General features: G+C 39.9%; 1 protein-coding gene across 1 annotated transcript; it reads right to left on the bottom strand.

Annotated features, from left to right (window-relative positions):
• Positions 1 to 9,012: 9,012 nt before the first annotated feature.
• Positions 9,013 to 10,158, bottom strand: LOC149139952 (uncharacterized). The gene has a single exon (XM_089450856.1). The coding sequence runs from the start codon at positions 10,156 to 10,158 to the stop codon at positions 9,013 to 9,015; it is 1,146 nt and encodes a 381-aa protein (XP_089306982.1).
• Positions 10,159 to 10,562: the final 404 nt, after the last annotated feature.

Genomic DNA, 10,562 nt, shown 5'->3' on the forward strand with positions numbered 1-10,562 from the left:
TACTTTCGGTTGGAGACACTCCAAGGCGTGCTGCACATAAGATCTGTTGGCAACATGTAGAGATGCGCTACCGGCCATCCTACCAATAGTATACAGAATGGACCTGAGAGACCTGTTAGTAATCTCACGGATAACAACCTTGCCGTCTCTGCTCGGCTGGGATCCCTCCCTGCAATACTGGCGGACATAATCCCTCATGGAGTCATTCCCTCGGGCCGAACCAGAAAAAGAAATGGGGGCACCCCGCCTCGACAAACCAGTCAAGAAGTAAATGTCTACCATGGTCAAAGGGATGGATTTGCTCCTGATCTGAAATACTTGGTTAATAGGATCCCAAGCATCAAGCATATACTGCAGTAAAGAGATCTGTGCTCTCATACTAGAGATACGGAAGAACTTCAGCAGGCCACAGTTCCGCAGCGCGTTCACCGTGACAGGGTCATGGAGGGCAATCATGTCCTCCTCTTCATGTTCTCGTTCTCGCCATGTGAGGGTCATTTTGCTCAAAAGTCCCTGCAAAACAAACAAGAGAAAGAGTAAGCTCCTGGATTTGATGAGAAACTGGCAAAATTTCATCAAAAACTGTGCAATAGAACTGCTTTTCTATGATCAACGCAATTGGCAAGTGTCCTACCTGCGTTGAAGGTCAAACTGCCTTAAGGCAGCTTGACATTCAACGCAGGTTTCGAATGGACTGCCTGCGCTGATGGCAGAGCGCCCTAGCAAAACCCCAGGGGCTCATGGGAACAGGAAAATAGGCACAGAATAGAAAAAGGAAACCATGAAAAGAAAGAGCTAGAGTTTAGCTCCTACCTGGTCCAGACGGCGCTGAAAATCGTCCGCAGAATCTCCCGGAATCAGCTGGTGAAAATCAAGGAGGAAGAGGCACCTCCAAAGCTCCAACAAACGAAGTTCAAATGAAATGGTAAAATGAGAGGTAAAACCACCTTTTAATTGCTTTTTACATAGTTCAAAGCGAAATATTAGGGTTATATTCTCATTTCCATGCAAATGTTATTCATTTCTAACTAGTTTGATGCAGCAATTGAGGATACAATACTATCTTTGAAAAGAGCAAAGCTAGTCATGGTAAAAATCAAAATTTGACCATATAATATCGAGCAGTTTTAGCACAAAGTTCATGCTCGTTAAAAAATAAACGCAAGATCCGAGCAGTTTTAGCACATAGTTCATGCTCGTTAAAAAATAAACATAAGATCGAGCTAATGTTTCCACCCGCGTTTAAGCTCGTTAAAAAATGAACTATCCTGGTAAATAACCGCTGTGAATGTAATATTATCAGCCATTAAAGCCTTGGTCGTGTTTGCACCTGTCACCTCCACTTTTCATTTGGCCGATCGTTCACCTCCATATGATTGTTTACCCATTTTGAGGAACAACTACGAAGAGTGATTTCACCTAGCCATCCTTGTGACACTGCCGTGATTGGAAAATTCCAACCTGTACCTGGAATCAGCTGCTAACCCTGTTTATCACTCGTTCCTCAAAAGACGAGTCTTCTTTAAGCTCTTTTCAATTGACTCATAAAATATGAAAAGATTGCCGAGTTTTGGCCTTCCAGCTCGTTAAAGAGACCGGAAGAGCTATCCCTCCTCTAGATTTTAATCTTTTTGGACCTGAGGGATTATTGCACAAAAAGATCGAGCGCTTGTTTTATTCGGCTCGTTAAAACTATCGAAAACTCATCCCTTCTGTATTGTTTTATACTTTTTCGGACTTAAGGGATTAGATGACGAAAAAGGAACTTTGGAGTTAACTTTATGTACCTTTTCAGACTCTCTAAAAATGAAAAGGACCGAGTTATCCTTGTCGTTAGACTCGTTAAAATTATTAAATAGCGACAAACTTGTCTTTAGACGAGAACGAGTTTCACTATCGCTAGGCTCGTTAAAACATAGCGATGGGCTTGCCCGAAGGGCAGGTTATAGAACAAGCATATGTTATCCTCCTCAAGCTGGACAAAAATAAAGAGGTACAGGTCAGCAATGACTGGGGAAAAATTGGGAGAAACTAAAGAAAACTTTGATGGTAGCAAGTCGCTCTTGAACATGACACTTTTCCTTCGTACCACAATCGGGTTGGGTTGTTTCATTCACCGGTCACATCCATGGTCTCGCCATACCATCCATATTTGGGGTAATGCTACCGATCCATCGTATCAGTGTCGCCATATGTTCAAGAGAAGTCGTTCAGAAAGAGTCAACCGTGTCCCATCCACTACCATACATTATCCTTCATCCATTCATGACCGCCACCCTGAATCATATGTCACGGGTCGTTTTCACCTCCATTAAAATCATTAGCTCCGTTCCGTGTCACTGATGTGGGATTCATTAAGGCCCTCCCGTGACGGATCGATTCTTGTCGACATCAGCTCATTATCCAGGAAGTTGATCTAGGAACAACCCCTTCAGTACTTTGAAGCTTGCATGCCACAATGGCAAGTTTCTCACTTCCGGCGACAGGTATACATCAATGACCTTTGACCAAAAGATTTTGCGTGGTTTTCGACGCCAAGTCCTTTATTCACACCATGTGAATTGTACTGCAGTACCTTGAGGGTCATTATCATTATCGGTGATTCCTCTCGCGCTTGTTAACGGTTTACATCATTGACCGGTAATCAAGCAATGTCTTTCCATGTTCGACTTCAGAACAATTCTCACATGGATCGACTTGTACTTAGAGTGAAGATCGAACGAGTTTGAAGACCCCGGATCTAGTTTCATCCATCCGGGCTGCGATATATATTCAGGAAAGATAAAGACATTGACATGTACATCATTGCAGCAGATAATCATCCTAGTCAAAGGATGATAATTTCATCAAAATTATCAGTCTACCATCAGACGATTGTCTGTTCTATGTACATGAAAATGTATTTATAAAGCTGAGCATGGGAATGCCCGCCTCAGCTAGATCATGAAAGAAGAATGAAAAATAATGTATTGTATTGTATCTGATTACAGGTCTCCTCCCAGCATTGGATGAACTTCGGATCCTTCTGATAAAGCATTTCGCCCGATAAACAACCTCATACTTTAGGGGGCAACTGTTATAGACATTTTTGTGCCTTACAACATTGAGCATGAAATGTCCATAATCTAAGGGATCCGAAGTCCCTAAACATGTTGTTCCTACCCCTAGAGGAACAAGGCTAACAAACCACAACAATTCACAAAAGTTCTCCACCTGAAACTGCTCAAAAACAAGTCAATTCAGGATCATTTCAGTGGCTACACTAGCTGTCTGCGCTGAATGTCAAGGCCAACACTGGCTACCTGCGTTGAATGTCAACTGGAACAAAGGCTACCTGCGCTGAACGAGAGTGGACAAGTGGCAGGCTCATTTCTCAAGGTGTCAAGACCCATGAAGCTTCCAAAATGACACTTGCCTCAGGGAATTCGACTGGTGATGAGTAAGAGGTTCCAAATCTCCAAGTGGAAGCAAGAACCTCCAAGTGGACTCAAGAACTGATAGAGGGAGAGGACACTAGTCAGATCTCAAGCTGACTCATCCTCTCTCCAAACATCTATATATGGATCTCTCCTCCATGAGATCTAGAGGCTGGAATTTTGTTATTGCAAAGAATTGCTGTTGGTTTGAGACTGGAATCATTGGGTGCTTAATGCTTTGAAGGGGCTGAAGATAGGAATTCCATTTGCTGGGAAGGAGATGCTAGATTGGAGCCCTCTGGGTTGTATCTCTTCCTGAACCTTGTTATTCATCAATAAAGCTATCTTGGTTTCTCCTATATGCTGATGTATTTTGATGTATGAATGTATTAGTGTATTTGGTTTATTTCTAATCCTAAACTAGTTATGAATGTGAACATCTGTCTTTGTGTAGTGTTCTTCTCTTGTCTCAAGTAGCTGTTCTCTTGTCGCAAGTAGCTGTTCTCTTGTCGCAAGTAGCTGTTCTCTTGTGATCTTGCAGGAAGTTGTAGCTGGATAAGCAAGAAGGCAAGTAGCTGTGAACACCCAAAGAGAAGGGAGATTGGATCAAGGGACAAACGGAAGACACCGATAAGTCTATTGATCTCTCATCTTTCACATTTCATAAAGGAAGAAACCAGTGTAGCTGTACTCGTTTGTTGCTAAGGCACTGTCACACCTTAGGTGGATAGGATCGTCCTGCATAGGCATTTTTCCCCACAACAACCACATGGGAGGATAAGTATTTTATATAGAGACATCTAGAACTACTCAAGCATTGAGGACAACACTTTTTTGAAGGAGAGGGGCATGTTAGATCCATTTAATACTAGTGTAGCCCCCATATTGTTATTGTTTTGCCCCATGTAGCCTCCATAATGTTATTTTTGTGCCCCATAGAAGCCCACTATTATTATTTTTGTGCCCTTAAATTATTATTATTATCTAGGCCCTAATTATATGGCGAATCTTTAGACTCCTATATATACAAAGGAGGTCTTATCATTTGTATCATCCAGGAATTGTTTATTTATGTGATGTAAAAGGAGGTTTCCCTATTGAAGATGTTTATTTTCAAGTCATTGATCTATATTTTCTTATTTTTTGTGATATAGTTACATAACATTTGGTATCAAAGCTCTGAATCCTAGGGTTTCACTACTTCAAACAAGTCATCTTGGAATTTTCGCTTTTTTTTTGTGAGGCTTTAGAATCTAAAATTTTGATCATGTGGAGTTGAAATGTTTATGAATATCGTGTAAAAATTTCAAAGCTTGTTTCGCTATATTCTGGGAGATATGATTCAAGGAAGTTAGGGTTTTGGTATGCTCCAAAATTTTGTCTCAAACAAATTTTCTGAACAAAATCATTATAAATTTCTCTTCATGCATCAAATTTGAATTTTGTAAAAAGTGACTGAAATTGCATGAACTATAGTTTTTTGTGTATCATTTTTAGGGCTAAAGGTCAAAACAGTGACACATGGCATCCCGTACAACTTCACTTTACTCAACCTGTCCATAATCAAGCCATCATGGGAGATTTGACATAACTTTATCTTGAGAATCCAATCTCGGTTTGACTTGTGGCATTTGAAATAAGACTCATAGGGCTATAGTTGGACACAATTTGAGGCCTTCGAGAGCTGAAATCATAAATATAAAATAGTTTCTAATTGAGCCTTTTCAACAAGCTCAAAATCAAGCTCTTAATAGGTGTGTATTTTTAAATTTGCATAACTTTTGTTTGAAAAATCAATTTGAAGTGATTCAAAGGGAATAGTGAAGCATATATATCATTATTTGATTCCAAAATGCCTCCAAAAAAATAATAATTGTACACCCATCAAGCCCTTAGAAAGATCCATTATGATGCATGAAGAAGAAGAAATGCAACATGATATATCAAAATTATGGGACCAAATGCAACAATTTTCGCTATCATGAAGAGCAACCAAAAATTAAGTAGAAGCTAAGATTGATGGTTTAGAAGACAAAATGGAAGGCTTAAAATTAGATATAAAATATGAAATGAAAGGTTTTAAAGAAGGTTTGATAAAGTTGCTACAAGAAAGGCTTCCTAGTGGTGACAAATTAGTCCATGAAACTCACGATGACAACAAAATGGATGTGAATCATGATTTTAAAGACTCTGACTCAGGGCTAAAGAAAAACCACATTCCAATGATCGATATGAGGAAGTTTGATGGCAAGGATCTGATAATATGGATACTAAATATGGAGCAATTGTTTGATCTACATGATGTGCCACACACACAAAAGGTATGCATTGCATATTTATATTTAGAACCCAATCAGTTTGTGTGGTATTAATGGATTTTTTCTTGTAAATAAATTGTTAGTTGGACAATTTTTATGGAGGAATTGATCACATATTATGAGGATACAAAGAGAAATACCTTCTTTACCCAATTGATTAATCTCAAACAAAAGGGCTCAATGGTAGAGCACATTGAGGAGTTCCAAATATTGAATATCAAAATAACTGGTATTCTAGAGAAGCATATGATTGATGTCTTCATAGCAACTTTAAACGATAACATCCAACATGAGGTTCACTGTTGGGAACATAATTAATTGGAAAATGCATTCAGGGTGGGAAGAAAAGTTGAAAGCAAAATTATGGCAACAAGGAGGTCTACCACTCACAACTATAAAGATGGGAGTGTTGCTACTCCTAGTCTCCAAGAAGCTACAAGGTTGACACCACAAAAATTAGAGGAAAAAAGAGAAAAAGGGCTTTGTTACAGTTGTGATAGTAGATACACTATAGGTCATAATTGTGCTGGGAATAACATATTTTACATAGATTGTGAAGAGGATGAAGAAAAGGAAAAAGAAACATCAAAAGAAGAGGATATACACCAGGAACCAACCTTAGAGAAAGAATAAATGAATCCAACAATATATTGTAATGCGTTGGCAGGAATTACCACTCCTAAAACTTGCAAGATAGAAGGATATATCAAGAAGAAATATGTAATTACGTTGATTGTTTCATGTAGTACCCATAATTTTATTCATTATAAGATAGCCAAGGAATTGAATTACTTTCTATATTTAGCACCAGAGTGTCAAGTGATGGTTATAAATGGAGGAACTATAAATTGCTTAGGGAAGTGCCATAATATCAAGTTAGCCATGGGGGAATATGTATTGAATAGTCCAATTATTTGCATTACAAAGGGTGGTGTTAATGTTGTATTAGGAGTCTAATGGTTACAATCTTTGGGGGTAGTAGCTTTTAATTTTCAAGGATTTTTCTTGAATTTTTTTGGGAAGGAAAGGAAATTAAATTAAGGGGTATCATAGGGAAACCGGGGAATATAATCAACTCAAATGTCATGAAAAATATTTTCAAGAAAGAAAAGTGAGGCATAATTGCATAATTATGCTCACTAGATGTTCAAACATCAAAATAATCCATTTCTCCAGATCTCGAAAGATTATTGGACAATCATTCCAAGGTATTTGAGACTCCCAAAGGTGTCCCATCTATTCATGATCATGATCATGGTATTCACTTGATTCCAGGAAGTGTTCCTCCAAACATTAGGCCTTACAAATATCCATATGCCCAAAAGAGTGAAATTGAATGTATGGTTACAGTAATGCTAGAGGTAGGTATAATTCAACCTAGCCAAAGTTCTTTGTCTTCTCCAGTAGTATTGGTGCATAAGAAGGATGGATCATGGTGCATGTGTCCAAATTATAGAGTGCTCAATAAACTCACTATTAAAGATAATTTTCCCATTCTTGTCATTGATGAATTGTTGGATGAATTACATGTAGCAATTTACTTCACCAAGATGGATCTTTGTTCTGAATATTTTCAAATTAGAATGAAGACAAAAGACATTCCAAAAACAACATTTAGAACTCATGAAGGTCATTATGAATTTTTGGTCATGCCTTTTGGCCTTACTAATGCACCTTCCACATTTCAAGGTTTGATGAATTCCACTTTCAAGCCCTTTCTTAGAAAATTTGTGTTAGTATTTTTTTGATGATATACTAATATACAACAAGTTTTGGAAAGATCATGTTCAACATGTTGCAGGGTGCTTAAACTATTGGAGGAGAAACAATTGTATGCAAAACCTTCCAAATGTTTCTTTGGGGTACATGAGGTGGAATATTTGGGTAATATTGTATATAATGAGGGCATTAAGGTATACCCTAACAAAAATAAAGCCATCAAGGAACGGAAAATTCCCACAACCCTAAAGCATCTTCAAGGATTTCTTGGGTTGACAGGGCATTATCGTAAGTTTTTTATGAATTATGGGAAAATAACAACACCTCTAACAACAATATTGAAGAAAGATGCATTTTTTTGGACTCTAGAAGCAACTATGGCCTTTGAACATCTTAAAGAGGAAATGTGCCAAGCTTCGGTCTTAGCTACATGAACATTCACAAAAAACTTTATTGTGGAATGCGACTCCTCTGGAAATGGAATTGGTGTTGTTTTAATGCAATAAGGAAGACCCATTTCTTTTGAAAGTCGTCCAATCAAGGGAAAGTATTTACACAAACTTTATTTATGAGAATGAAATGTTGCAAATACTATATGCCCTGAAGCAATGACATCCTTACTTAATCGGAATACACTTGAAGGTAAAAACAAATCATGATAGGCTTAAATACTTTTTGGAACAAAGGTTATCTTTATAAGAGTAGCAAAAATGGGTCACAAATATGTTGGGTTATGACTTTGAAATCATGTATGAAAAAGGGAAACAAAATGTTGCCGTAGTTGCACTCTCAAGAAGGGATGAGGACTTGGAAGCATTACTATGTGCCATTTCTATCATCCAACCTGATTGGATAACTGAATCAAGGGATGAATGGAAGAATGACGAAGACGTGTGGACACACATTAAAAAATTGCAACAAGATCCTAGTGCATTTGATACATTTATTTGGATAAGTGATTCATTATGGTATAAATCTTACTTATATCTATGTAAGAACTCTTTTTTTTTCCACCGAAAAAAGCGAACCATCTATTAGGAATAATAGGTAGTTACATAGAAAATGCAATGCATTGTAAGAGGACTCGTTCTTTGCCATGAGGCAGGGGAAAGAACAGAGTCGCTGCTGAAAAAATCAGCACCGTCAAGCGCACCCGGGTGGCGATGAACCAGCGCAGAGAACCCAAAAGATTACATTCAGAGAGGGGAAGTCTTGCGCCGAAAAGAGCCGAAAGAAGAGAGGCGTATAGCCTGTCAAATAACACGCCTCTCTGAGGCCCGTGGAATGGCAGACCGATGAAGAGTAATTCCCATGCAGAAAAAAAACACAGCTTTCGCACAGGGAAGGAGCACCCATCGTCCAGGAAGAAATCCTGCGTAAACACGAGCAGGATTCTGGAGAAAAGGAGATAGAGAAAAAGGCCAGGTCGAATCGAGCATCCTTTTGCAAGGATAGCAGCCCGAGAGACCTGATAAAGAACAATGAAGCAGCAAAGAAAAAACTAGAGAAAAAAAACATGTATGTACAGAACACAGGAAGGAGAAAAACAGAGAAGAGAACTAAGCGAAAATGGGCTGCTCAAGAGGACGAGCAACCCCATTTTCTTCTTCCAGGACAATCCACGACCCCATCACTTGATTAACACCTTCTTTGGAGAGACGATCAGCATCAGAATTTCTTTCCCTGTAAATGTGACTGAGAGAGAGCTCCGAGAAGTGATTTTTTAGTCGAGAAACTTCTCTGAGCAAGGGAAGCAGGGTGAAATTGTTGCATAGCTGCGTCCCATTGAACCAACGCACAGTGTTCATAGAGTCCCCGAAGATCTGAACCTCGTGCATGTTCCGCAGGACAAGCCAACCGAGGAGAAGGTGGAGGGCTTTCAATTCAGCAAAATTATTGGAGCCTTGTCCTAGGCCAACTGAAGCCTTGACAGTCTTATCCTTTGAAAGATGAATTATTAAACCAGCCCCACAGCGGCCATTTATATCTGAGACTCCATCAAAGTAAGCCCACGGGATGGAAGGTCTTATTGTTTCTTGACGAACCAGCCTGGTAGAAGGAGAAGTAGGCGGAGCAGGGACACTATCGAAAATTGCAGCTCCTTCAACGGCCAATCTTGCGATCGGGAAGACAGAGTCCTTGAAGATGACCTGGTTCCTAGCCAGCCACGTCCCCCAGGTGATGAGGAGCGGGATGGATCTCTCTCTGTCATTTGCAGCTTCATTCCACCACTTTTGCCAGGCTTCCGAAATCCCTTGCCCTTCCCACCTATAAGGGATTTTGATTAACCTTAACGTTTCAGCCCAAAGACTAGTGTTGAAGGGGCAGAAGAGGAACAGGTGTTGAACTAATTCATCGCTGTTATTGCATAGAGGACACCAGCTCGGGCCTATCCTACCCCGTCTTTGAAGAAAATCCCAAGTAGGGACTTTTTGGAGAAGAGCACACCAGAAAAAAAGTCTGGTTTTCGCTGGACCTTTTAACTTCCATAGAGGTTTGGCCCACCAAGACGGATTTTCCCACCCTTTCTGAGTCATCATCCATTTGTACCCCATGTTTGGAGAGTAGATGCCATTCTGAGCAAAAATCCATCGAAGTTCATCTGGGGCGTCGGAGAGTCTGACAGAAGAGTTAAGGAGGTCATTCCTGTACGAGTCCCATTCCTCCAGCCATTCTTCATCCAGTTGAAGATCTATTCCTTGCATCCACCCTTGGTTCCATATGGAAGTAGTCTGGGGGTCGGCCACCTGATTTAATGTGAGGAGACCTTTCTCTTTTAACACCGCAGCCAACCCCTGAGATAGGGAGAAACGCTCTGAACAGCCAATCCAGGGATCTCTGCCCAGCCTTATTTGAGTGCCATCTCCCACGCTCCAAGCCAATCCCTTTTAAATGATGTTGACAGAGGTAACCACAGCTTTCCAGACCACCGATGAGTCTTTGCAGGCCTTTGATGGCAGTCTGATCCAATCTGTCGTTGATAGAGGGTCGATGTATTTTCTCTTAGTAACAGTAGTCCACAAATTGTCAAAAGAGATTAACCTCCAAGCAAGCTTCGCTGCTAGAGATTGTGAGAAGCATTGAAGGTTTTTGATCCCCCAGCCTCCCC

This window comes from Pinus tabuliformis, chromosome X (assembly GCF_031772625.1).
Source record: "Pinus tabuliformis cultivar Carrire ecotype Pingquan chromosome X, CPIR1, whole genome shotgun sequence".
NCBI lineage: Eukaryota > Viridiplantae > Streptophyta > Pinopsida > Pinales > Pinaceae > Pinus > Pinus tabuliformis.

Coding starts and splice junctions, on each gene's coding strand:
- LOC149139952 (XM_089450856.1), bottom strand. CDS start 10,158: ATGCAAGGAATAGATCTTCAACTGGATGAAGAATGGCTGGAGGAATGG.